This window comes from Rhinatrema bivittatum, chromosome 1, assembly GCF_901001135.1.
Source record: "Rhinatrema bivittatum chromosome 1, aRhiBiv1.1, whole genome shotgun sequence".
NCBI classification, from domain to species: Eukaryota; Metazoa; Chordata; class Amphibia; order Gymnophiona; family Rhinatrematidae; genus Rhinatrema; species Rhinatrema bivittatum.
In genome coordinates, this window is record NC_042615.1 from 775,247,424 (window position 1) to 775,274,720 (window position 27,297).

General features: G+C 44.3%; 1 protein-coding gene across 1 annotated transcript in view; it reads right to left on the reverse strand.

Annotated features, from left to right (window-relative positions):
* The window catches only part of DCC (DCC netrin 1 receptor), a 1,677,934-nt gene that overhangs the window by 949,394 nt on the left and 701,243 nt on the right, over positions 1–27,297 (reverse strand). The window contains exon 7 of the mRNA XM_029571056.1: positions 4,481–4,601. Within this exon, the coding sequence (XP_029426916.1) occupies positions 4,481–4,601 (121 nt within the window). The remainder of the gene's footprint in view (positions 1–4,480; positions 4,602–27,297) is intronic.

The following is a 27,297-nucleotide window of genomic DNA, read 5'->3' on the forward strand; positions in this document are numbered from 1 at the left end:
TCTTAGAATAGCCCAGGAGCTGGAATGAAGTAGGCCCTCAGGGAGCGAGTACCTGGTTCTAAGGAAAGCTCTGAGAAAGAGATGGTAACTCACTGGTGTTGTAGGCAGCGGTGACTTCCTGGCAGAAGTTATATTCAGTAGCAGGTCCGGGAATGTGGGTCCTCGAGGAGCGAGTACCGGTTCCAGACTGCAACCTGAAAAGTAAAAGAGAGAGCGAGGCCCCTGAGGAGCGGGTACTCCTGGTAAAGTCCGAGGAGGCAGAGTAGCAAGGTATGCGGAGAGTGAATCCCATCCGCAGCGATACCTGGAGGCAGCTAGGTATGTATCCCTTTGCTAACTCGATTAGTTAGCGAAAAGAAAGACCTTTAAATATCCAAAGATGATGATGTCATCTCAGGGGGACGCCCCTGAGGTTCGCGCCACTGCTGGTACTTGAGTCGGGCCGTGCCACGCGCGCACCCTTAGGCCTCAGGAGAACATGGCGGAAGACAGCGTCTATCCAGTCCAGGAGCACCTGAAGTCGGCAAGATGACACCACGGCAGCCAAACTTCCATCAACCCAGGAGGGAGTTGCCAAAGATTAAGAAGGGCGGAGTGGAGACGTCAGAGAGCGACGGTCGCAACAGTTATAAGTCCCGCATACTAGGTAGGTATTTATACCTCTATATGTGGCCCATATACCTCTATATGTGGTGAGCTTGATGTCACCCAGGTAGAGAGTACATCAAGTTAGGTTGAGAGAGCATTGCACAAATCTCATCTTTGGGTGAATTTCCTCACTCTGAAGGTCATCAAATTTCCTCACTCTGAAGGTCATCAAATCTTCACAAAATGCACTGTTCTGTTCGTATTAGAGATGTGAATCGTGTCATCGATCGTCTTAACGATCGATTTCGGTTGGGAGGGGGAGGGAATCGTATTGTTGCCGTTTGGGTGTTTGAAATATCGTGAAAATCGTGAAAATCGTGAAAAGCGGTTCGGAACCCCCGCTGAACGACCTCCTGCAGTCGATCTCCTGCCGGCGCCATTTTCCATACGGAAAACGATTCGCGGCAGGAGATCGTTTTCCGGACCCCCGCTGGACCCCCAGGGACATTTGGCCAGCTTGGGGAGGCCTCCTGACCCCCACAAGACTTGCCAAAAGTCCAGCGGGGGTCCAGAACGACCTCCTGCAGTCGAATCGTGTTGGTCTATGGCCGCCGCCATTTTGAAAAATGGCGCCGGCTGAAGACAACACAATTCAATTGCAGGAGGCCGTTCCGGACCGCTGCCGTTCTGGACCGCCGCTGGACCCCCAGGTAATTTAAGGCATTTGGGGGGGGGGGGTTCGGGAGGGTGGGGGATTTAATTTAAAGGGTCGGGGGTGGGTTTTAGGGGGTTTTAGTGTGCCGGTTTTCCTGCCCTCCCCCTTCCCCCGATTTACGATTTTTTGACGATAAATCGGGGGAATTGGTATTGTATCGTGGCCCTAAAGATTTTTGATGATTTAAAATATATCGGACGATATTTTAAATCATCAAAAAACGATTCACATCCCTAGTTCATATGTTGCACTCTGAATGTCAAAGTGGCCACTAACCCCTACACTAATACCCTAATACCTAAACCTCACCTCGAATAGCTGGGTTGGCCTCATACAGAGGTATAAATACCTACCTAGTCTGAGGGCCTTATAGCTGGGTACTCTCTCTCTCTCTCTCTCATGGCTGTAGGTAGGAAATACACCAATTCTGGCACTTATTGCAAAGTGCAAAAAAACTTTTGCAGTTTGTGCTAATACCTATGCAAAGTGCTCTTTGCAATAAACAGCCTATTACCATAAAACATGCCCCTTTTCCTTTTGCATGTGATATTTAGTGCATTTTGATAAATCCAGGCCTAAGTAAGCACCATAAGTTAGACCTGCTATTGCACAAGTCTAAAATTAGCTAGATTATACTTATACAACTAACTAAGCTATCCGGGTATATTCAGTGGTACAAACATGCCACTGAATAACGTCCCAGTCATGTTATATGTATGTGGTTATCCAGCTAACTTTCCAAGCTGGCTTTTGAATATCTATCTCAGAATATTTAGAAATTTTCAAAAAAGTTCAAGAAAGTACAATTTTCCATACAAACAAATTCAGGAGCAAAGTGTCTTGCTATAAAGTTGGAGAGAGGAAATTACTGTCTTATGTGAGCAGGTGGTAGATGCTTGGAGTAGCCAACCAGCAGAGGTGGTGGAAACCAAAACTGTGAGAGAATTTCAGGATGTTTGGGCAGATAGCAGACAGTGGAGAGAAGAGATATGAGAGGCAGGGTAAAAGAAATAAGGGGCCTGGACTGCTGGTTTAAGTGTTTAAACTTGCATGCTTCCTATCCAGAAGAACAGAGGACCTAAGAGGGAAGACAACAACATTGGCTTAGATAAGGATCAATATCCTACAGGAAGCCAGTTTCTTGTGGTTGACAACTATGAGATATCCTTAGCACAATGGGAAGTGATAAGGGCAAGTAAGGGTGATGACTATAGTTACAATTGTGTAGGTGAAGCTGCTATGACTGACAGCTGGGAGATATCCTTATCGATAACATTTTAGACAGGGACCACTGGGCAGATAAGGTAAACCATTTGGTCCTTATCTGTCAACTTCTGCTATTTTACTGTGTTACTGTATAAAAGTAGATAAGATATGATGCAAGAAAAATGAAATAAATAAATAAAAGGAGGATATATATATATATATATATATATATATATATATATATATATATATTCAGATTCTTACTTTCGTTGACTAATATTTAACCATATATATATATATATATATATATATATATATATATATATATATATATCCTCTTTTTATTTATTTCATTTTTCCTGCATCATATCTTATCTACTTTTATACAGTAACACAGTAAAATAGCAGAAGTTGACAGATAAGGACCAAATGGTTTACCTTATCTGCCCAGTGGTCCCTGTCTAAAATGCTATAGATAAGGCCTGGGCAGAGCAGAGAAAAGTCACTCTCTTCTCTAATCTAATCCTTCCCCTATTGCCATTTCCCCTCCCCTCCTGTCCCTTGCACGGGACAGCAGAGGAAAGGATGATGCCGGAGTGGACAGAACATATAGCAGAGAAAAGATACTGTGCTTCCTGTTCCTTTGCCTCCTATTAAAACATTTTGGCAGCAGCAAAAAAAAAAAAAAAAGAACAAATAGCTGCTAGATACGGATTAGTTAATCTTTCTAGTTAGTCGAGTGTCAGATAATGGGACCGTTTTGTTTTCAATATAATTCTCTGCCATTCCCAATGGGCACCTGCAGGACCCCCCCTGGGCAGAAGTGATCCCAAATTGCTACTGCCCCACCAGTGCTGTTTTGTTTAAAGGCACAGACCTATTGACATTTTGCAGTAAAAAAAAGAAAAGTTGGTGCCGGAGGCCCCATGGGACTCACAGGAGGATGAGAACTGGAAAAAAGCCCTGGAGGGGTGTTTTTAAAAATGGCCCCCGGAGGTGGGTTTTAACACATGCTGCTGTAAAATAGCATGCACTGAATCTAAACAAAATTAAATAAAATTAAATTAAAACGACAACATAAAAATATGAAACAATCCCCCAAAATGAAACACATTCTCCTGCACAACCTTAAAAGGAGCTCCTTTTTGTTAACTTTATAGGAACAGCTGTTATGAATGCACTATTTTTCTGGATCTTCAAGCTTATGTTTGAAAACTAACTCCGTCATCTAGCTACTATGCTGTGCTTCTTGAGAGCAATTTTCAAAGATGCATCCCTTTACCCACCAAAATGGCCATATGGAATATTGCGTGACTGATACAAATGTAAAATCCCATGCAAACACATTCTTTGTATATAATTTTATACCCAGAGAGGTAAGGTATTCTGGGTGTGGAGTCTGGCCAGGTTTGGGAAATAGGCATATACATCTTGATCTTAGAAAATATGCACGTACATTCTCTCGGCAAAACTATGCACACCAATTAGAAGGTGTAATTGTGTGTGTGTGTGTGTGTGTGTGTGTGTGTGTGTGTGTGTGGATGGATGGTTTTGTAGAGATAATTTTCAAAGCAAACTGGCATGTTTGCTTTGAACTTTGATGTCACTTGTGGGAACATAATAGCCAGCAAATGTGTGTGGCCTATTATATAATTACTCCCATTCAGTTTGCTGGAAGTCTTTGAAATTTGATGTCACTTGTGGGAGCATAATAGCCAGCAAATGTGGTCTGTTATAAAATTACTCCCATTCAGTTTGCTGGAAGTCTTTGAATGTTATCCCAAAGTAGACGTTCTGTGATCTCTCACATACCCTAGTTTCCTGCATAGTAAAAAAAAATGTCACCGCATGCTGCACCAAAGGGCTGATTAAATCATTTTAATGCGACAGAATTTAGAGCTCAACTGGGATTTTTAGACAAACAGTGTTCATTATAGACATGAACAAAATGGTATGCCCTTTGTATCTTACCGCGTTCAGGGATGATTAGCTGTGCACTGGTCTGTACATTTCCAACATCGTTTTCAGCTATACACTGGTAAAAACCTTCATCTGACTTTACTAAGCCAAGAATCCGTAAGTTGCTGCCACCCTTGAGGGAGATAAAGAGGAGGGGAATTATTAAATAAATCTATCAAACAGAATGCTACTGAGCTACTTGAACAAAACGTCATTCATGAAATGCAGTGAAATCATACTCCATGAGTTATCTGCAATTCAGCTCCATCCCCTTAGTCTCTAGGGGAGTGAAATAAATGGGTGCATGCTTTTAGGAATAAGCTACTCTATCACCTTTGTATTGCTCTGCGGTTTCCATAGGGCGGAATATAGTGCATTTCCTCAACTTACATGAAGTATGTGCCTACCAAACGATCTGCAGGTGGAAGGTCAAACCTTCTGTCATGGGAGGCATCCCAAAGGAGGTTCACAGTCAGAAAAACATCATTTGGCATTTACTGATCATCAGTAAACTTTCAATCTGAGCTGCAGCTAGCACAATCAGCATGGATCTTTCAGTTCACGTTTTCATCGACTGCTTTTCTGATACTTTCACAATAAATAAATGCCCCTAGATTGCCATAAGCTCTAACGGAAAATATTTATTTTGTAAAACAAAAATAAAGATATTATTTTCATAAAGGCTTCTCCCATATTTTGCTTAGAAAATAACTCTTTTGTGAATGCTAGCCCCAATATTTTTTAGTTTGGAAGTTAGATTTCCTTTTGTGATAGGTTCCATGACAGGTCAGCTTTAAAGAAAGACTGGATGAAAGCATCATGATCTTTGCCTTCATCTCCCATTAAGTAAAAGTATTTTACTTTACAAAGGAAGTATGGTAAATATAATCTAGGCCTATTAGATTATGTTTGATATTTATAATAAAAGATTAGAGACAGGTCAGTTCTTTGCATATGTAATCTGACAACATTTATTAAATGATGTAGTTTTGGTCCTTGAGGGCAGCAAATCCATCTGGCTGTCAGGGAGAACCAAAATCTGCAAACTGACACATTTACCTATTAGGCAAAATAATGCATAGAGATATCCCTGTATATGTGCATTGCAGATGCCTGAAAGTCAACGGCTGTGTCAAAAAGCTGAACTGGGATGTCTGCTTCCTTAAGAAAAGCATGAATACAGTACTGTATATGGAAACCTGTTCTTGTAGCTTGGAAAAGACCCTTTTACATGTGTTCGTAGAACATGTTTTTAACAAAAGAGTATCTTTTGTTCAATTCGATAGCATATAGGGCCCGATTTTAAAAGGGCTATGCCGGGGCAGGGGCGGGGCCAGAGGCCTCCGACAGAGTGGCCATTGCTGCTGTGTCATAGGGTCGTCTGCCGGCAGCTTGCCGGCACACTCAACTTGCGCCTGTCTGGAGGCAGGCGCAAAAGGACAAAGGACAGGGGGGTTAGAGTAGGGTTGGGAGGGGGAAATTAGGGGACAGGGTAGGAAGGTCAGGTTAGAGGGAAAGGAATGGGGGAAGGTAGCGTGGCTTGTCACGTGCAAGGTGCACAATTGTGCACCCCCTTGCGTGCGCCGACCCTGGATTTTATAACATGCACACGCCTGCGCGTGTGCATGTTATAAAATTGGGCGTACATGTGCGAGCGCCGGGTAGTGCGCGCTCATGTAGGCCGCGCACGCTTCTTTTAAATCTACTCCATATTGTAGCAATTTTCAACTCTGAAAATTGCTACAATATATGCTATTCAAATTGTCAATAGGTTTTACCCTCATTAAGGGAGTCATTTTTCAAAGCGATTGCACGCAAAAAGGCTATCGCAGGCCCGCCCCCCGCTTCGTCCCCCCGCCCCCCTGTACCGCGCAATTCACGATACCGCGGTAGGTTAGAAAATCTAGGCCTAAGTGCATAACATAGGTAAATGGGCTTTTGAAAATGTCTACAATAGTATGTTGCATTCATATTTGCATTTTCCTTTGAAAATTACACTGTATATTAACAGTTTTGTACTAATCCTTGTTCCTTGTAATTAAGAAATTGAATGGTACTGCAGTATATATTGTGTAATGTAATTACACAGTATGAACCAATGGCATATTAATTGTCAAGTATACTTGAGTCAGTTTAAATATTGATATATGGAACTAAAAGCTTTAATAAGCAAATGTTTTTTTTTTTTTTTTTTCAGAAGAGGATTAGTAGAACAATTAGAAAACTAGAACAGCAGCAAAGACATGTCTTGAGAAGTTCATTTAAGGTTCACTTCTACCTGAGTGACCTTGAAAAGACATAAACAATGGGGTTCATATTGAAAAGATTTATTGATCTAAAATTGGATTTTAGACCAGTGAATCTACCTATTTAAAAATGTCTCCTTTAATTAGCTAGATTTGAGCACTTAGAATTACAAACCCATCTGGTCTTGAACTAGGGACTCCAAGAAAATACAGCAGAAAGATTTAGCCATGAGCTGCAAGATAAGATTTGGACAGCAGTGCTTCTGGCAGCTTTGCTTTGCTGCAGTGATGGATTTAGGATTTTGGGCTGGCGCCCACCCCCCTTCTCTTCTCCCACCCCCTGAATCTGGACAGTAGGGGCTAAGACACAGTTCCCTAGTTTTCTGTGGCAGCTTAGAGATAGATCCTGTGGTAAAAATTAAAAAATTCTGAAGCAAATTGGCAAACATTTTCATCATTTACATTAAATTATAAAAATAGTCTTACACTACAATCATTAGTATGATTTGTTTTATTTTTTATTGGGTAAATAAAAGTGATCTCAAGCATCAGAACAGGGAGGAGACCTCAGGGTTAGGGAAAGGAAGGGAGGAGGATCAGGAATGGAGTGAGGAGGAAGGGTGAGGAGAGTGAGAAGGATAGAGGACAAGGGGAAGAGAGGATGGGAGATGGAGAAGGAAGGGAACGATCAGGAATCTGGGATGTGGAAGAGAAGAAGGGAGTAGAAAGGGTTGGGGAGTTGGTTCTAGGATCTGTGGAGAAGGGAAAGATAGGAAGGAAGGAAAAGAGGTTTCAGGATCTGTTGGATACAATCCAAAATGAACGGAGGGAGGATTTGAATTACATTGGATGGGAAGGGGAGGGAAGTATCCCTACCATGCTCTGGTCCCGTTCCTCCTTGCATCCCCTCTCTAACATCCTACCCAATATGACATTGACATGCACATACACACTCACACACACACACACACACACACACATGCACACACACACTTGGCACCAATGCATTCTGACTCACACACATAGAAACATAGAAACATAGAAATGATGGCAGAAGAAGACCAAATGGCCCATCCAGTCTGTCCAGCAAGCTTTCACACTTGTTTGTTTCTCATACTTAACTGTTACTCTTTGGTAGAGATGAATTGGAACCAGAATCGGTTCCGATTCCGGTTCCGATTCACATCATGATTTTTTTTTCGTCCGGCCCGATCGGGTTTATTTTTTAACGGCTACACCCGAATCGATAAACAAAAAACCCACCCTGACCTTTTAAAACTAATCCCTTAGCTTCCCCCACCCCCACAAAACCTTTTACAGGTACCTAGTGGTCCAGTGGGGGTCCCGGGAGCGATCTCCAGCTCTCGGGCCGTCGGCTGCCACTAATAAAAATGGCGTCGATGGCCCTTTGCCCTTACCATGTAACAGGGTATCCGTGCCATTGGCCGGCCCCTGTCACATGGTAGGAGCATTGCATGGCCCATGCCATTTTTAAAGATGGCACTGGCCATCCAGTGCTCCCTTCATGTGACAGGGGCTGGCCAATACCCTGTCACATGGTAAGGGCAAAGGGCCATCGACGCCATTTTGATTAGTGGCAGCCGACGGCCCGGGAGCATGAGATCACTCCCGGGACCCCCACTGGACCACCAGGTACCTGTAAAAAGGTTTTGGGGGGGGTCGGGAGGGTAGGGGAAGCTAAGGGATTAGTTTTAAAGGGTCGGGGTGGGTTTAGGGGTTATTTTTGTGTGCTGTTTTTCCCGCCCTCCCCCAAAATGATAAGAGAACCCCCACAAATAATTTAGTGGGGTTTTCCTATCGGTTTCGAGGAGCCTCCGATTTCTGACGATTTTGAAAATATCGTACGATATTTTAAATCGTCAGAAGCATGATTCACATCCCTACTCTTTGGCCCTTAGTAACCTTTTGGTTCCAATTCCCTTCCACCCCCGTCATTAATGTAGAGAGCAGTGCTGGAGCTGCATCTAAGTGAAGTATCTAGCTTGATTGGTTAGGGGTAGAAACTGCCTCAATAAGCATGCTACTCCCCATGCTTATTTGTTTACCCAGCCTGTGCAATTCAGTCATTGTTGGTTGTTGTCTGAATATAAATCCACTTTTCTTCATCCCCCTGCCGTTGAAGCAGAGAGCTACGCTGAATATGCATTGAAGTGAAGTATCAGGCTTAATTGATTCAGGGTAGTAACTGCTGTAACAAGCAACTTACACCCATGCTTACTTGTTTACCCAGACTATGTAATTCAGTCCTTGTTGGTGGTTGTCTGAATATAAATCATCTTTTCATTCATTCCCCCCTACCATTGAAGCAGAGAGCTATGCTGGATAAGCAGAGAGCTACGTTGGATATGCATTGAAAGTGAAGTATCAGGATTATTTGGTTTGGGGTAGTAACCTCCGTAACAAGCTAGCTACTCCCCGCTTTTTTGTGAATGCAAATACATTTTTTTTCCACATTTCCTCGTGCTGTTGAAGCATAGAGCAATGTTGGAGTCGCATTAACCGTGTGTATGTTTATTGAATAAGGGTATTATCTCCAGGTAGTAGCCGTCATTCCCGCAAGCCACCCTCTCTTCATTCACATCCTCTAGACTTTATGGATCCAAAGTTTTTATCCCATGCCCCTTTGAAGTCCTTCACAGACATATCCTCCCCCCCCCCCCAACTGATCCTCCTCTCATCCTCAAGCCTTTCTTCTCACCCTCCAATGATTTCTATTCAGTCCCTCCTAACCCCCCCCCAAAGGTGTCCCCTTTTGTTCTGTCTGCTTCAGGCTCTCCTGTTCCCTGCATGCTTCCTAGACGGAAGAGGCTGGATCAGGAAACAGGGATGTTCTCTGCTGAGTGAGATTCAGCACAACTGAAAGGCAGCAAATCTTCAGCCAGTCTGCTGCCCCTCAGATTTCTGCTACTCTAGTAGGCACCTGCCAACTGTGCCTATTGACAAATCCTGCCTTGCTTGCTGGATGGCCGGGTTGGCTTCACCCAGCTATTAGTCCATTGGTAAGCATGGGCCAGCACTGATTATCTGCCCCATATAAACCCTCCAAAGCTCTAATTCCCCTTTTGGTATAGAAACATAGAAACATAGAAATGATGGCAGAAGAAGACCAAACTGCCCATCCAGTCTGCCCAGCAAGCTTCACACTTTTTTTCTCATACTTATCTGTTTCTCTTGGCTCTTAGGAACCTTTTGGTTCTATTTCCCTTCCACGCCCACCATTAATGTAGAGAGCAGTGTTGGAACTGCATCTAAGTGAAATATCTAGCTTAATTAGTTAGGGATAGCAAACGCCACAATAAGCAAGCTACACCCATGCTTATTTGTTTACTCAGACTATGTCATTCAGTCCTTGTTGGTTGTTGTCTGTATATAGATCCATTTTTCTTCATTCCCCCTGCCGTTGAAGCAGAGAGCTATGCTGGTAATGCATGAAGTATCGGTCTTTCTCCCCTGCCGTTGAAGCAGAGAGCGATGCTGGATATGCATGAATTATCGGTCTTTCTCCCCTGCCGTTGAAGCAGAGAGCTATGCTGAATATGTGTAAAGTATCAGTCTTTCTCCCCTGCTGTTAAAGCAGAGAGCTATGCTGGATATGCATTGAAAGTGAAGTATCAAGCTTATTTGGTTTGGGGTAGTAACCGCCGTAACAAGCAAGTTACTCCCCACTTTTTTGTGAATGCAAATCCTTTTTTCCACATTTCCTCTTGCCGTTGAAGCTTAGAGCAATGTTGGACTCTTAGAGCAATGTTGGAGTCACATTAATCATTGTGTATGTTTATTGAATAAGGGTATTATCTCCAGGTAGTAGCCATCATTTCTGTGAGCCACCCACTCTTCATTCACGTCCTCTAGACTTTATGGATCCACAGTGTTTATCCCACACCCCTTTGAAGTCCTTCACAGTTCTTGTCTTCACCACTTCCTCCGGAAGGGCATTCCAGGCATCCACCACCCTCTCCGTGAAGAAATACTTCCTGACATTGGTTCTGAGTCTTCCTCCCTGGAGCTTCAAATCTTGACCTCTGGTATTGTTGATTTTTTTTCCGACGGAAAAGGTTTGTCGTTGTCTTTGGATCATTAAAACCATTCAAGTATCTGAAAGTCTGTATCATATCACCTCTGCTCCTCCTTTCCTCCAGGGTGTACATATTTAGATTCTTAAATCTCTCATAAGTCATTTGATGAAGACCCTCCAACTTTTTGGTCACCCTTCTCTGGACCGACTCCATCTTCTCTCTGTCTCTTTGGAGATACAGTCTCCAGAACTGAACACAGTACTCCAGGTGAGGCCTCACCAAAGACCTGTTCAAGGGGATCATCACTTCCCTTTTCTTACTTGATATTCCTCTCTCTATGCAGCCCAGCATTCTTCTGGCTTTAGCTATTGCCTTGTCACATTGTTTCGCCGACTTCAGATCATTAGACACTATCACCCCAAGGTCTCTCTCCTGCTCCATGCACATCAGCCCTTCACCCCCCATCGAATACATTTCTTTCGGATTTCCACTCCCCATATGCATGACTCTGCACTTCTTGGCATTGAATCTCAGCTGCCATATCTTCGACCACTCTTCCAGCTTCCTTAAATCCTATCTCATTCTCTCCACTCCTTCCGGCATGTCCACTCTGTTGCAGATCTTAGTGTCATCCGCAAAAATACAAACCTTACCTTCTATCCCGTCCGCAATGTCGCTCACAAAGATATTGAACAGGACTGGTCCAAACACCGATCCTTGCGGTACACCGCTTAAAACCACTCTCTCTTCAGAGAGAGTTCCATTTACCATAACACATTGTCATCTGTCCATCAACCAGTTTGCAATCCAGGCCACCACCTTGGCACTCACTCCTAAGCTTCTCATTTTATTCACCAGTCTCCTATGCAGGACCGTATCAAAACCTTTGCTGAAATCCAAGTAGATGACATCGAGTGCTCTTCCTTGATCCAATTCCTTGGTTACCCAGTCAAAAAAGTCAATCAGATTTGTCTGACAAGTTCTTCCCCTGGTGAATCCATGCTGCCTCTGGTCCAGCAATTCTCCCGACTGTAGATAGTTCACTTTTCTCTCTTTCAACAGTGACTCCATTACTTTTCCCACCACCAAAGTGAGGCTAACTGGTCTGTAGTTACCAGCCTCTTCTCTGTTCCCACTCTTGTGAAGCGGGACCACCACCGCTCTTCTCCAATCACTCTGTACCACTCCCGTTTCTAGGGATCTATTGAACAGGTCACACAGCCGACCCACCAGCACATCTCTGAGCTCCCTCAGTATCTGAACCTCATCATACCCCATGGCTTTGTCCACTTTCAGTTTCCCCAGCTCTTCCCATGCATTCTCTACTGTAAATGGAGTTACATCTACTCCACTCCCCTCCAGTTTCTTGTTAACTAGCGACGGTTCTTCTCCAGGGTCCTCTTTAGTGAACACAGAACTGAAGTATTCATTTAATATTTCTGCCATTTCTTTGTCTCTCTCCACACATTGATCCTTTCCACCTTTCAATTTCACTATACCACTTTTCTCTTTTAGGTGATATATCTGAAAAATGTTTTGTCACCTCTCTTTACATCCTTGGCAATTCTCTAGTCTGCTTGACTTTTTGCTGTCTTGATTAATTTCTTCGTCTCCCTCAGTTCTACCAGATATTCTTCTTTGTGCTCCTCCCTTTGGGATCTTTTATATTTCTTTAACGCTGTTCTTTTGGCCTTTGTCAGCCACCTCCTTTGAGAACCAGATAGGTTTCATTTTTCTTTTGCTTTTCTTTACTCTTCTAATATATAGATTAGTTGCCTTGGTAACTGCTCCTTTTAGATTGGTCCACTGTTGATCCACATCTCTCTCGTTCTCCCAGCCTTTTAGTTCTTCCTCCAGGTACTTCCCCATTTCATCAAAGTCTGTGTTTTTGAACTGCAAAACTTGGGTCCTTGTGCTTCTTTTCCGTATCCTTTTTGTGATATTAAACCATACCGTTTGATGATCACTGCTGCTGAGATGGGCACCCACCTGGACATCAGAGACATTATCTCCATTAGTGAGCACTAGGTCGAGTATAGCTCCTTCTCTCGTGGGTTCCATTACCATTTGTTTGAACAAAGCTACTTGCAGGGCATCCACTATTTCTCTACTATTATTAGATTCTGCAGATGGGATTCTCCAGTCTACATCTGGCATATTAAAGTCTCCAACGATCACCACTTCTCCCTTCTTTCCTATCTTTTGGATGTCTTCAACCAGATCTTTGTCCAGCTCTTCCTTTTGGTTTGGAGGCCTGTAAACCACTCCAATAAAAATGGATGCCCCATCTTTTTTTAGGTCAGCCCATTTCCTATTTCAAGGGGGAGCTACTATTTCCTGAAGCTCCGATCTGGCATGTTTCTGCATTTGTAGCAGCTTCTCTACATGGATCATGACTTTGTTCCAGCCTGCGTGGACTCCATTCCAGTTCCTATGTACTTGTATACCTAGAGCCTTGTTTTATTCCTGCTTTTCTGGATTACAGCTATGTTACTGAGACTGTTTCTGCCTTCCTATTTAACCATACTATGGACTATTCTTCCAGCTTTTGACCTTGGCCTAAACCTGGCTCCTCCACTCCCTGGCATTCTACTTTGGTCACCACATCTCAAAAAAGATATAATTGCACTGAAAAAGGTGCAGAGAAAAGTGACTGAAATAATAAAGGGGGTGGAATGACTCCCCAAAGAGGAAAGGCTAAAGAGATTAGGGCTGTTCAGCTTGGAGAAGAGGGGGCGTATGATAGAGGTCCATAAAATCATGAGAGGACTAGAACGGGTAAATGTGAATCAGTTATTTACTCTTTTAGATAATAGAAGGACTAGGGGGCACTCCATGAAGTTAGCAAATAGCATATTTAGAACAAATCAGAGAAAATTATGTTTTGCTTAATGCACAATTAATTTCTAGAATTCATTGCCAGAGGTTGAGGTTAAGGCAGTCTGCGTAGCTGGGTTCAAAAAATGTTTGGATAAGTTTCTGGAGGTGAAGTCCATAAACTGTTATTAATCATGTCGACTTAGGGAATAGCCGCTGCTGTTACTGGCATTAGTAGCATGGGATCTATTTAATGTTTGGGTACTTGCCAGGTACTTGTAACATGGATTGGCCACTGTTGGGAATGGGATGTTGAGCTTGATGGACCCTCAGTCTGACTCTATATGACAACTTCTTAGGTTCTTATGTTTTCAAGTACACCTATATACTACTGAAGGCCTTGATCTATCAATCACCTGTAATCCTGGATAAAAGGTCACCGGAACCACACTTCAAAGTCTTTTACAGGTCAAATTTTAAAAGCTGTCATACTATCTGAGAGGTGATATTATTGGAAATCCCCGCCACTCTATTCACTACCCCTTTGGCGATACACTTCTTGTTTGACCTTCATAATAGGCATCATTGTGCGGCAACACGTACCATTTATCACTCTGCCTCCAGAGTGATAAATGGCAGAGTGATAAATGGTATGTGTTGCCGCACAATGATGCCTATTATGAAGGTCAAACAAGAAGTGTATCGCCAAAGGGGTAGTGAATAGAGTGGCGGGGATTTCCAATAATATCACGTGTGAGGACTGATCCCCATCTCAATCATAAATCGAGTGTCAATGATAGGGTTTCTACTGTTTGCACAATACTATCTGAGAGTCCATGATTTCCTGGGCAGGAGGAAGAATTCTCTTCTAGTCCCTGTACATTGCTTATAGTAAACCCAAATTTAAAGTCAATTGTAAACAAGAGACAGGTGGTACCTTATAGTCTAATCAATGTATTGAGAAATGAGCTTTCAAGGAGAGAGTCCACTTTGTCAGATGCATGATGTCCTCGAAAGCTCAAGCCTCAATAAATTGATTAGTCTATAAGGTGCCTCCCGCCTCTTCTCATTTTTGCTACACCAGACTAACACAGCTATCCTTCTGAAGATGTAAACAGCATTAATGATCACAGCAGCAATAATCATGCTGGAAGCATTGGATGGCGCTTTCTAACATAACTTTTACTGATGAATGATGAAATTGATGAAAATTCTTTACAGTTTAGTTGTTTTAATATGTGATGGCACAAATTAAAGTCTCTAAGTAGATTTGTGACCTTACTTCTTTTTAGTAAATTTTTTTGAATTGTTCAATTAAACTTATTTATTTTATTTATTTATTTATTTATTTATTTATTTAAGGTTTTTATATACCGGCAATCATGAGAACATATCTTGCTGGTTTACATGAAATGGGAGTGCATTAAATACATCAAACTAGAACTGAGGTGACCGAAGGTACAGTTACAATTAACAAGGGTAGCAAAACTTGGTGAAGATGAAGAAATAGGAAAGAATAAAATGGTTAAACGATATACAAGTCAAATTACAAGTTATGTGCAAATGGCATGAATAATGGCTGAATGTTTTAGAGGAGTCCTTGGATTGTGTCATTAAATTGTGTCTGGGAAAGCTTGCTTGAATAACCAACTCTTAAGTCTTTTCCTAAAAGTTAGGAGGCAGGGTTCTAGTCTGAGATCTGTGGGTAAGGAATTCCACAGAAGGGGGCCAGCTGTGGAGGTGGCGCGATCTCTTAGGGTAATGTGTCTAGTCGTTTTCGCAGGGGGAACTTGGAGTGTGCCTCTATAAACATCTCTGGTAGGTCTTGTCGAGTTGTATACTTGGAGAGGGAATTGAAGATCGAGGGAAGTGCATTGATGTATAGTTTTGAAAATGATACATATGGCTTTGTACATGATACGGAAGTATACTGGTAGCCAATGTAGCTCTTTCAGGATGGGTGATATGTGGTCTCTTTTTCTTGTGCCTGTTAGTAGTCGGGCTGCTGAATTTTGCACCATCTGTAATGGTTTGGAATAGGAAGAAGGCAGACCTAGCAATAGGGAATTGCAATAGTCTAATTTTGAAAAAATGACTGCCTGGATGATCGTTCTGAAGTCTTGAGCATGGAAGAGAGGTCTTATCCTTTTCAAAACCTGGAGTTTAAAGAAGCAGTCTTTGGTTGTTTTGTTGATGTGTGCCTTGAAGTTTAGCCGTTTGTCCAATAACACTCCAAAGTCTCTAACTTGTGTGGTATGTAGGTTGGTAGGAAGAGCAATGTTAGGTGTATTGTTCTCAGGAGAGATGAGTAGGATTTCTGTCTTGGAGGAATTTAAGATGAGGTGAAGGCTGTTGAGTAGTTGTTTGATTTTTTGGTGGCATGATTCCCAGTAGTCAAGAGTTTTAGAGTATGAGTCTTTGATGGGGATGATGATTTGAATATCATCTGCGTATAGGAAGTACTTTAGATTGAGGTCAGTGAGAAGTTGGCAGAGAGGAAGCAGGTAAATATTGAATAGAGTCGGAGATAATGAAGAACCTTGTGGGACTCCTATGGCCGAGTCAAATCTTGAGGATTCCTTGTTTTGGAGTTTAACTTTGTAACCTCTGTTATTGAGAAAGGTTTTGAACCAAGATAGGACGGTGCCGCAGATTCCTATGGACGACAACTGGTTTAGGAGGATGGCGTGGTTGACAGTGTCGAACGCTGCGGATAGGTCTAACAAGATCAATAGGAAAGAGTTTCCTTTGTCGAGGCCCAGTAAGATATGGTCTGTCAGCGAGGTGAGGAGGGATTCTGTGCCTCAATTTTTTCGGAAGCCGTGTTGTGGGGTGAAGAGAAGATTGTTGTCTTCGATGAAATCTGAGAGTTGAGAGTTCACTAGTTTTTCCATGATCTTGGCGATGAATGGGAGGTTAGCTATGGGGCGGAAATTGTTAGGGTCCTTCAGGGTCTAGGTTAGGTTTCTTTAGGAGCGGTGAGATTGAGGCCATTTTGAGATCATCTGGGAAGGTTCCTTGGGCTAGAGAGCAGTTGATGATATTTTTCAATGAGGTGGCTATTGTGTCTGGAACAGATAGAAGTAGTTTGGAGGGGATGTGGTCTGCAGGATGAGAAGAAGGTTTCATTCTTCTCAGGATGGTTTGTATTTCCGTGGAAGAGACTGGTTCAAAGGTGTTTAAGCTGACGTTTTTGTGGGCAGGTTGTTGATATGTCTGGAGGTCGGCTGTATTGGAAGGCAGTTGTGTTAGGAGATTGGTGATTTTTAGGGATGTGAATCGTTTTTCAACGATTAAAATTATCGTCCGATAATGTTAATATTGTCTTAAATCGTTATAGAACACGATACAATAGAAATTCTAACGATTTATCGTTAAAAATCGTTAAATCGTGTTAGTGCGCACTAAATCGAGTTAGTGCGCACTAACTCCCCGTTAGTGCACACTAACTCGATTTAGTGCGCACTAACTGAAAATGATACAAATAAACACTTTCCAGGTCACTGAAGGTCAGTTAGGAATGAATATGTGTTCCTATTGGCTGGCTGCCCTCTTATCTATTGATGATACCAAGGTTACCACTGAGGTGATGGTTGGGGGGATGGGAAATGGAACTGGAAACTAACGAACACCAACAGAAAATGAAACAAAGTGTTCACACTTCCCAGGTCAGTAAAGGTCACTTAGGAATGAATATGTATTCCTATTGGCTGGCTGTGCTCTTATCTATTGATGTTACCAAGGCTAACACTGAGGTAATGGTTGGGGGGATGTGAAATGGAAACAGTTGGAAGCTTGACAAAAAAAGTAATGTAATGATCAGCACTCACGTGACTAGAACTTGTTTGTTTATTATTTTTGTTAGCAGGCACCTGAAATGCTAGTGCATGTTGAATTTGCCAATCACTGTGCATTTTAGAAAGGTGGTCCTGGCTGGAACTGTACACAGTTCAAATATATGTAATTGATTGTTGGTAAGTGTATTTTTTAAGTAGCCACACTGGCACAAGTATGTTTACTTTTCCTCCTACTTAACTCACTAGCTCAGCTTTGTAAGAAGGGCTTCTCTGCTTGTGTGTTGTTTTTGTTTGGTGTGAGGAGAGCAGAAACATCAGATCTTTATTCAATCTACTACAGTCATCTCTTACAGTACCCTATCCCTATTAATACCAGGAGTGTTGTGATCTTCCTGCACACAGTGCCCTAACCCTGATACCAGTCTGAGACAGCTCCCTCCCTGCATTACTAGTGAGAGGCTGGCTTCACAGACAGGGGGGAGCTGCCTGACCCTCACTCCTGACTTCCCCCATGTCCCAGCTAGGGAATGGTGTGTGGGTGAGGGGGGGGGGGGAGGAGGATGGTGAAGTCTGAGACAGCTCCCTCCCTGCATTACTAGTGAGAGGCTGGCTTCACAGACAGGGGGTAGCTGCCTGACCCTCACTCCTGACTTCCCCCATGTCCCAGCTAGTGAATGGTGTGTGGGTGAGGGGGGGGGGGAGGATGGTGAAGTCTGAGACAGCTCCCTCCCTGCATTACTAGTGAGAGGCTGGCTTCACAGACAGGGGGGAGCTGCCTGACCCTCACTCCTGACTTCCCCCATGTCCCAGCTAGTGAATGGTGTGTGGGTGAGGGGGGGGGGGGAGGAGGATGGTGAAGTCTGAGACAGCTCCCTCCCTGCATTACTAGTGAGAGGCTGGCTTCACAGACAGGGGGGAGCTGCCTGACCCTCACTCCTGACTTCCCCCATGTCCCAGCTAGTGAATGGTGTGTGGGTGAGGGGGGGGGGGAGGATGGTGAAGTCTGAGACAGCTCCCTCCCTGCATTACTAGTGAGAGGCTGGCTTCACAGACAGGGGGGAGCTGCCTGACCCTCACTCCTGACTTCCCCCATGTCCCAGCTAGTGAATGGTGTGTGGGTGAGGGGGGGGGGGAGGATGGTGAAGTCTGAGACAGCTCCCTCCCTGCATTACTAGTGAGAGGCTGGCTTCACAGACAGGGGGGAGCTGCCTGACCCTCACTCCTGACTTCCCCCATGTCCCAGCTAGTGAATGGTGTGTGGGTGAGGGGGGGGGGGAGGAGGATGGTGAAGTCTGAGACAGCTCCCTCCCTGCATTACTAGTGAGAGGCTGGCTTCACAGACAGGGGGGAGCTGCCTGACCCTCACTCCTGACTTCCCCCATGTCCCAGCTAGTGAATGGTGTGTGGGTGAGGGGGGGGGGGAGGATGGTGAAGTCTGAGACAGCTCCCTCCCTGCATTACTAGTGAGAGGCTGGCTTCACAGACAGGGGGAGAGCTGCATGACCCTCACTCCTGACTTCTCCCATGTCCCAGCTAGTGAATGGTGTGTGGGTGAGGGGGGTGGGGGAGGATGGTGAAGTCTGAGACAGCTCCCTCCCTGCATTACTAGTGAGAGGCTGGCTTCACAGACAGGGGGGAGCTGCCTGACCCTCACTCCTGACTTCCCCCATGTCCCAGCTAGTGAATGGTGTGTGGGGGAGGGAGAGGGGGAGGATGGTGAAGTCTGAGACAGCTCCCTCCCTGCATTACTAGTGAGAGGCTGGCTTCACAAACAGGGGGGAGCTGCCTGACCCTCACTCCTGACTTCCCCCATGTCCCAGCTAGTGAATGGTGTGTGGGTGAGGGGGGGGGGGGGAGGAGGATGGTGAAGTCTGAGACAGCTCCCTCCCTGCATTACTAGTGAGAGGCTGGCTTCACAGACAGGGGGGAGCTGCCTGACCCTCACTCCTGACTTCCCCCATGTCCCAGCTAGTGAATGGTGTGTGGGTGAGGGGGGGGGGGAGGATGGTGAAGTCTGAGACAGCTCCCTCCCTGCATTACTAGTGAGAGGCTGGCTTCACAGACAGGGGGGAGCTGCCTGACCCTCACTCCTGACTTCCCCCATGTCCCAGCTAGTGAATGGTGTGTGGGTGAGGTGGGGGGGGAGGAGGATGGTGAAGTCTGAGACAGCTCCCTCCCTGCATTACTAGTGAGAGGCTGGCTTCACAGACAGGGGGGAGCTGCCTGACCCTCACTCCTGACTTCCCCCATGTCCCAGCTAGTGAATGGTGTGTGGGTGAGGGGGGGGGGGGAGGATGGTGAAGTCTGAGACAGCTCCCTCCCTGCATTACTAGTGAGAGGCTGGCTTCACAGACAGGGGGGATCTGCCTGACCCTCACTCAAGCAGAGAAGCCCTTCTTACAAAGCTGAGCTAGTGAGTTAAGTAGGAGGAAAAGTAAACATACTTGTGCCAGTGTGGCTACTTAAAAAATACACTTACCAACAATCAATTACATATATTTGAACTGTGTACAGTTCCAGCCAGGACCACCTTTCTAAAATGCACAGTGATTGACAAATTCAACATGCACGTGTCTGCTAACAAAAATAATAAACAAAGAAGTTCTAGTCACGTGAGTGCTGATCATCACATTACTTTTTTTGTCAAGCTTCCAACTGTTTCCATTTCACATCCCCCTAACCATTACCTCAGTGGTAACCTTGGTAACATCAATAGATAAGAGCACAGCCAGCCAATAGGAATACATATTCATTCCTAAGTGACCTTTACTGACCTGGGAAGTGTGAACACTTTGTTTCATTTTCTGTTGGTGTTCATGAGTTTCCAGTTCCATTTCCCATCCCCCCAACCATCACCTCAGTGGTAACCTTGGTAACATCAATAGATAAGAGGGCTGCCAGCCAATAGGAACACATATTCATTCCTAACTGACCTTCAGTGACCTGGAATGTGTCTATTTGTATCATTTTGAGTTAGTGCGCACTAACTCGAGTTAGTGCGCACTAATCGGAAAAAACAATTTTTAACGATTTTTCAACGAAATAATCGTGCCAAACACGATTTTCTTCTCCTGCCACACGATTTCTATCGTTAAGACGATATGGAAAACGATTCACATCTCTAGTGATTTTATCTTGGAAAAACTGAGCGAGTTCTTCCGCTTTGGGTTGTGCCATGTTGCCGGGGATTTCTCGCGGAATGGTTTGAGTGAGGCTGGAGACATAAGCGAAGAGGGCTTTGGCGTCAAAGACCAGGTTGTGAATCTTAGAAGCATAATAGTCTTTTTTTGATTTTGAAGTGAGGGATTTGTACTGGTATAGTGTGGATTTGTATGAAAAGATGGTGATGTCACAAGGGGTTTTGCGCCAAGTCGCTTCTTTTTTTCTTAAACTTTGTTTTAGTTTTCTGAGTTCATTAGTGAACCAAGGTTGTCTGTTGGATGCATTTGTGTGAGATTTTTTTGTAGTTGAAGGACAGAGCTTGTTGGCTATGTTTTCTGTTATGTTGTTCCAGGAGCGAATGGCAGTGTTCGGGTCGGTGAGGTCTAATAGAGGGAGCTGTGAGACCAATTGGTTGTTAAGGTCTTCTGGTGAGCATCGCCTCTTGTAGTGGAATGAAGGAGAGGGGATGTAGGGAGTGTTGGATTTTTTCAGCGTGAATGAAGTAGAGATGAGAGTGTGGTCTGACCATGGAACCTTTATGTTCTTCAGATTGGATGTAGTCGTAATGCCCTTGTTGACGAAAATCAAGTCCAGAGTGTGACCCGCTTTGTGTGTGGGTTCTTTGACTAGTTGTTGGAATCCCATAGCAGACAGGGCTGTGATGAGTGTTACGCAGCTGTTAGATGGTGAGGGATTGTCTATGTGCAGATTGAAATCTCCTAAAATGATTGCTGGAGTATCCAGGTTGATGAGCATGGTGGTGATTTCAAGGATGGGGGAGACATTGGATTCTAGGAGTCCCGGGGGGGCGTAGACAAGAAGGATTTGAAGATGTTGTGAGGTGAAGAAGCCGACTTCCAGTTTAGAGTTAGAGCTGAAAGGATGTTGGGAGAAGTTGAGGCTTTTTTTGGTAGCCAGAAGGATACCACCTCCTCTTTTTTTCAGTCTCGGGAGTGAAAAGAAATCATAGGTTTGTGTAGGTAGTTGGTTTATTAAAGCTGTATCTGAGGGCTTAAGCCATGTTTCGGTAACTGCACAGATATCTGGCTTGGCGTCGGTGAGATAATCATTGAAAATTAGGGATTTCTTCGTTAGAGATTGTGCATTGAAAAGAGAGAGTGAGAAGAGGGAGAGGCCTAGAAGCTGGGTGATTGGTGTAATCAAGATAGGGGTGAGGGTTTTTAAGTTATTGTGAAGGGCTCGTCTGGTAGATGTTCTTTTAGGTAGGAGGAGTATTGATAAGTCCAATTTCTTTTTCTCTCTAATCAATGTTAGTATAGTTTTTAAGCTCCTTTCCAACTGATTCATTTTGATCAATTTAGTCAAAGTCCATACAGAAAAATCCCAATTAGTCCTACTTCTCCTGAAGTTCTTCTTCCTTCTCCTTACCTATGGTACTTGATAAATAACCTTTGTTACTCCTTTTCACCTCAAATCTCCTTGAGATGACTGTAAACCTATTAATAGGTCCAGTTAGTCTCCTTCATCTCCATCTCTCCTTCCTTCAGAAGGGATGAAAACCCACCCCCTTTTCAGAAATACTCCCAGTCTGCCTGTGTTATTTTGATAAGAAACACTACTCCCTTAGGTTGCATACACTGTGCCGCTTGATGAGGACCCAGATTTGTTTTAAAAAATAAACATTTCAAAAAATGAAACCAAGAAAAGAGATAGGGAAGGTGGAAGGTGGAAGAACTCCTGTCTCAGGAAACATAAACCATTGTGAGGTTTCTGGATATGGTCTGCACTGTTCCAGACATGGTCTTTAAAAAGATGAAAGCTCTCTGTCTCCTTTCTGAGCCTAAGTCTCAATCCAGATACCCCAAAGGTCTTCCTCCTTAAAAACAAAAACACCAGGGAACATCCATGGCCATGTTCTCCAAGGAGGGGTCAACTAAAATGTCCACATCCTAAAATGATCGTAAGGTTTATATACTCATAGGAGCACACCATTCAAGGGGGAGCTACACTAGGGATGTGCAGAGCAAAATTTTATGTTCATATTTTTTATGTCCGAAAGGGGGTCCCACTTGCGGCCAATATGAACATAAAAAAAATCCAATGAGTTGGGTATATGTACATATGTGCAAAAAAAAAATTTAAACCCCCTCACCCTCCTTAATCCCCCCCCCAGACTTACCACAACTCCCTGGTGATCGAGCGAGGAGTGAGGACATCATTTCTGCAATCCTTGGCGAGAAGCATGTGACGTCGGTGGCACGTCGAGTGACGCGGCGTCACGTGATTCCCGGCGAGTTCGCGCCGGACGGCTTGTTCGGCCCAAAAAGAACTTTTGGCCAGCTTGGGGGGGCCTCCTGACCCCCTCAAGCTGGCCAAAAGTTCTTTTTGGGCCGAACGAGCTGTCCGGCGCGAACTTGCCGGGAATCACGTGGCGCCGCGTCACTCAGACGCGGCGTCACGTGATTCCCGGCAAGTTCGCGCCGGACGGCTCGTTCGGCCCAAAAAGAACTTTTGGCCAGCTTGGGGGGGCCTCCTGACCCCCCCAAGCTGGCCAAAAGTTCTTTTTGGGCCGAACAAGCCGTCCGGCGCAAACGAGCCGGGAATCACGTGGCGCCGCGTCACTCAGACGCGACGTCACGTGATTCCCGGCAAGTTCGCGCCGGACGGCTCGTTCGGCCCAAAAAGAACTTTTGGCCAGCTTGGGGGGGCCTCCTGACCCCCTCAAGCTGGCCAAAAGTTCTTTTTGGGCCGAACGAGCCGTCCGGCGCGAACTTGCCGGGAATCACGTGACGTCGCGTCTGAGTGACGCGGCGCCACGTGATTCCCGGCAAGTTCGCGCCGGACGGCTCGTTCGGCCCAAAAAGAACTTTTGGCCAGCTTGGGGGGGCCTCCTGACCCCCTCAAGCTGGCCAAAAGTTCTTTTTGGGCCGAACGAGCCGTCCGGCGCGAACTTGCCGGGAATCACGTGACGTCGCGTCTGAGTGACGCGGCGCCACGTGATTCCCGGCTCGTTTGCGCCGGACGGCTCGTTCGGCCCAAAAAGAACTTTTGGCCAGCTTGGGGGGGCCTCCTGACCCCCCCAAGCTGGCCAAAAGTTCTTTTTGGGCCGAACGAGCCGTCCGGCGCGAACGAGCCGGGAATCACGTGACGCCGGCGTCACTCGACGTGCCGCCGACGTCACATGCTTCTCGCCAAGGATTGCAGAAATGGCGTCCTCACTCCTCGCTCGATCACCAGGGAGTTGTGGTAAGTCTGGGGGGGGGATTAAGGAGGGTGAGGGGGTTTAAATTTTTATTTTGGCTCAACAATCGCGATTTCCCACATATCGAACATATCTATGTTCGATATGTGGGAAATCCGATCGTTTATGTCGAATCAATTTTTTAAGTAAAAAAAAAATATGAGTTGCGTTTTACTAATGCGGTCAATCCGAATGCACACCCCTAAGCTACACTTCTCCCACAAAATTGGAATATTTGTCCTGGTTACTGGTAGAGATCCGGTTAAAGTAGAGACATAACAGGATTTCTACACATCTAACAGGATTCTACACATTCCCTGCCCTGTGACCAATCAGAGGCCTCTTTTCTTCTTCCTGAGCCTGCAGACCAATGCTGGCAGGCAGGAAGGGATGAGGCCTCTTATTGGCCTCTGGAAGAAGAGAGGAGGCAAATAGCATAAGCAGCAGTAGAAGATGCTGCTGCTGCTGCTATTGGCAGGAAGAAGGAGTCTTCCTATCAAGTCCAGGAGGAGGTTGCCCTATTGGTGAGTTTGTGGTGAGGAGAGGTAGTCAGTGAGAGTGATATTTGTGTATGTGTATTTGTATATGTGAGGGGGCATATGTGTGTGTGTGATATATATGTGATGGGTGTGTGCATGGGGGAGGGGAAAGAGCATGACTGTGAGAGTGTGTGTGTTTGTATAGTAGGAAGAGAAGTGAAAGCGTGAATGAACATGGATGTGAGGATGAGGGGGCATATGTGTGTGAGAGGGGTGTGCATGTGGGAAAATGAGAGGAGTAAAGCTGTTAGTGAGCATGTGATAATGCGTTAGAGAATGAGGAATGAGAGGTAGCATGTAAGAATGAGTGTGTGTGTGTTTGGAAAGTGATCACGAACATGTCTGTGTATGTGTATGAGAGTAAGTTTGTGCACATCCGGTCCCATCCGCATTCACAGTAATCTCAGGGTGACTGGAAATCAAAAGTTCCCAGGTATGCTATGGCTTGATTAATGATTAGAACATGATAAAGCTGGACAAATTTAGCAGGATAAAAAATGCAGGGTTGTATGCACTGTTCCACTCTAAGCTGTTCACATGTGCATGCACACAGGTTTTGAACCCTGCGGGCACAGCAAAACATAGCATGCACAAGAAATCCCAATATTATTTATTTATTTATTTATTTAGGTCTTTTTTATACCGACACTCATGATATCAATCATATCGTATCGGTTTACAATAAACAGTGGTGCAATAACATTAAAATTAACAACTTCGTGAACAATAGGCTAGGAGAGAGGGAGAGAGTGAAAAGTTACAATAAACAGGGGTACTTGAACTGGGAGGCTTTTATACTGGCTTTTACTGCACACATTTGAACTCAGCTTATAAAAAAGTTGCACAAAACCTTTTTTTGTGCACGTAGCCTTTCAAAAATTAGAGGGAACATTGGTCAGAGGTATGTGAGAATGTCCTGAGGTGGACATTCAAATTTAGGTGGTGATTTATCAAGCCATGATTTTTTATTACAGGAGGGGTAAAATGTTTCAGGGGCCATCTCAGTAATATTTAGCTCCACCCTGTCATAATATTGCAGTGGTATTGCTGCACAATTTTTTATTGCATGACAAATGTATGTACATTGACCGAGCTAGGAGTGATGTGGCTCTCCGGGCCCATGCTAGCCTACCAGGGATCGTTGTTAAGGTATGAGTGGGCCCAGAAAATTGGTATGGGGGTTGGATTGCTCCCCCTAAACCACCAGGGTATATTTTGGATAGACGGCGGTAGGAGGGGGAACCCTCAGGAATTAATACTTTCTGTTGGGTGACAAGGGCTAGAGGATGGTAGGGTGCACAAATGGGTGGAGATCTTTGCTTGTGTTGAGGGGTGCTCTGTCACTGAAGGGAGGGGTTTGAGAAGGTGGCATAGATTCACTTCATGTTCTAAACTCTGTTGTTGTTGTTGTTGGGGTTTTTTTGTAATTTACTCTTTATTAATTATATCAATATTTGACAATAATGACATACCAATGACAAGGATATTAATAACATCCACAAAAACAAGAAAGCCATATTTCAAATACAAGGCAATATTCTCAATACCATATTATACTAATACAGCATTTTACTTATCACCTAGCTTTAATTATGAAGTAAAATACATTTTATATCTAGTATCCTTTGTACTATGTAATCAGGGGAGTCAAGATTTTAAGGAGCTATATTTACAAAACACAGTAGAAAAGAAAAAGAAATGAGGAGAATATCCCGGTTTATCTCTTATTTGCGATAACCACTGAGGGGGTCATTTAGCAAAGGCTTATCGCACGCGATACGACCATATCGCGTGCGATAAGCCTCTATCGAATGTGAAAAGGGCCTTTTCACATGCAATATCATGCAAATTAGGGGGAGGGGAGGAGTCGGGGAGGGGGGGAGTCTGCGGTGTCTTCGCTGCCAGCGATAATGTTACTAACATCGTCGGCAGTAGCACGTCGAATAGCACCACCTTTCACGGTGGCGCTATTCGGTGCAAAAGCCGGCAGCAGGCACACCGCTGTGGTGCGAAGGCTGTGGACTTTCACAGACCCGCCCCCCCTTTGCCCCCCACCCCCCATTTTCACAGGATTCATCATTCTGTGAACAATGATTAATCCTGGCCTTAGTGTGTAGTATTCCCAATCAAAACTTTTGCCACCAGAAAAGATTTCAAATCCGATGGCTCGTAGTAAACATATTTAACATTGTTAAACCTCATAATAAATTTACAAGGAAATCTTACAGTAATTTGAGCACCAATTTGTCTAGCTTGTGGGCAAAGAGCTAAAAACTCCTTCCTCCTTAGCTATGTAGCTTTAATTATGTCTGGAAAAATCTATAATTTTTGTCCACAATATAGAGCCTGTCTATTACGCATAAACAATTTAAGCACTAGATCTCCATCTGAAGGAAAAACAAACTTAACCAATAAAGTTCCATGCCTAAGTACTTGCTCTTCACCAGGTGATTCCAACAAGGCAGATCAATTAGATATTAAAGGTTTTGGTGCTATACTTTATTCTTGCGGTACTACTTCTTCTTCTTTATCAAAGGAAATGAAGTATATTTTTGCAAGAGGTGCATAGCTTCAGGATTTATTTTTAAAACCTCCTGAAGATATTTTTTAAATTGCTCACGTGGAGAGATATACTGAATCTGAGAAAAATTTAGTACTCTTAAATTAAGAAACCTTATTTCGTTTTCAACTTTTTATAATTTCCTTAACTGTGCCATTTCTCCTTGTATGAGATCAGTTTGGATCTTCTGTACTTGCATCATTTTCTGTTCCATTTCCTCCAATTTAACAGTGTGTAAAGATACTCGTTGCTCTGATATTTGTGAACGTCTATTGATATCAGCTACCACAGTAATCAAAGATGAAATTGAGTGTTCCAAGGTCATAATAGCTGTCCAAACAGAATCCAACGTAATGACTGAAGGGTTTTGAATTTTTTTTTTTAGGAATAGTACATATCAAGCTTGTAGCACCAGGGATGCCCACAATACTGTGCCCACTGGCAGTTCCTCCTGATCCCCGAGGAGTCG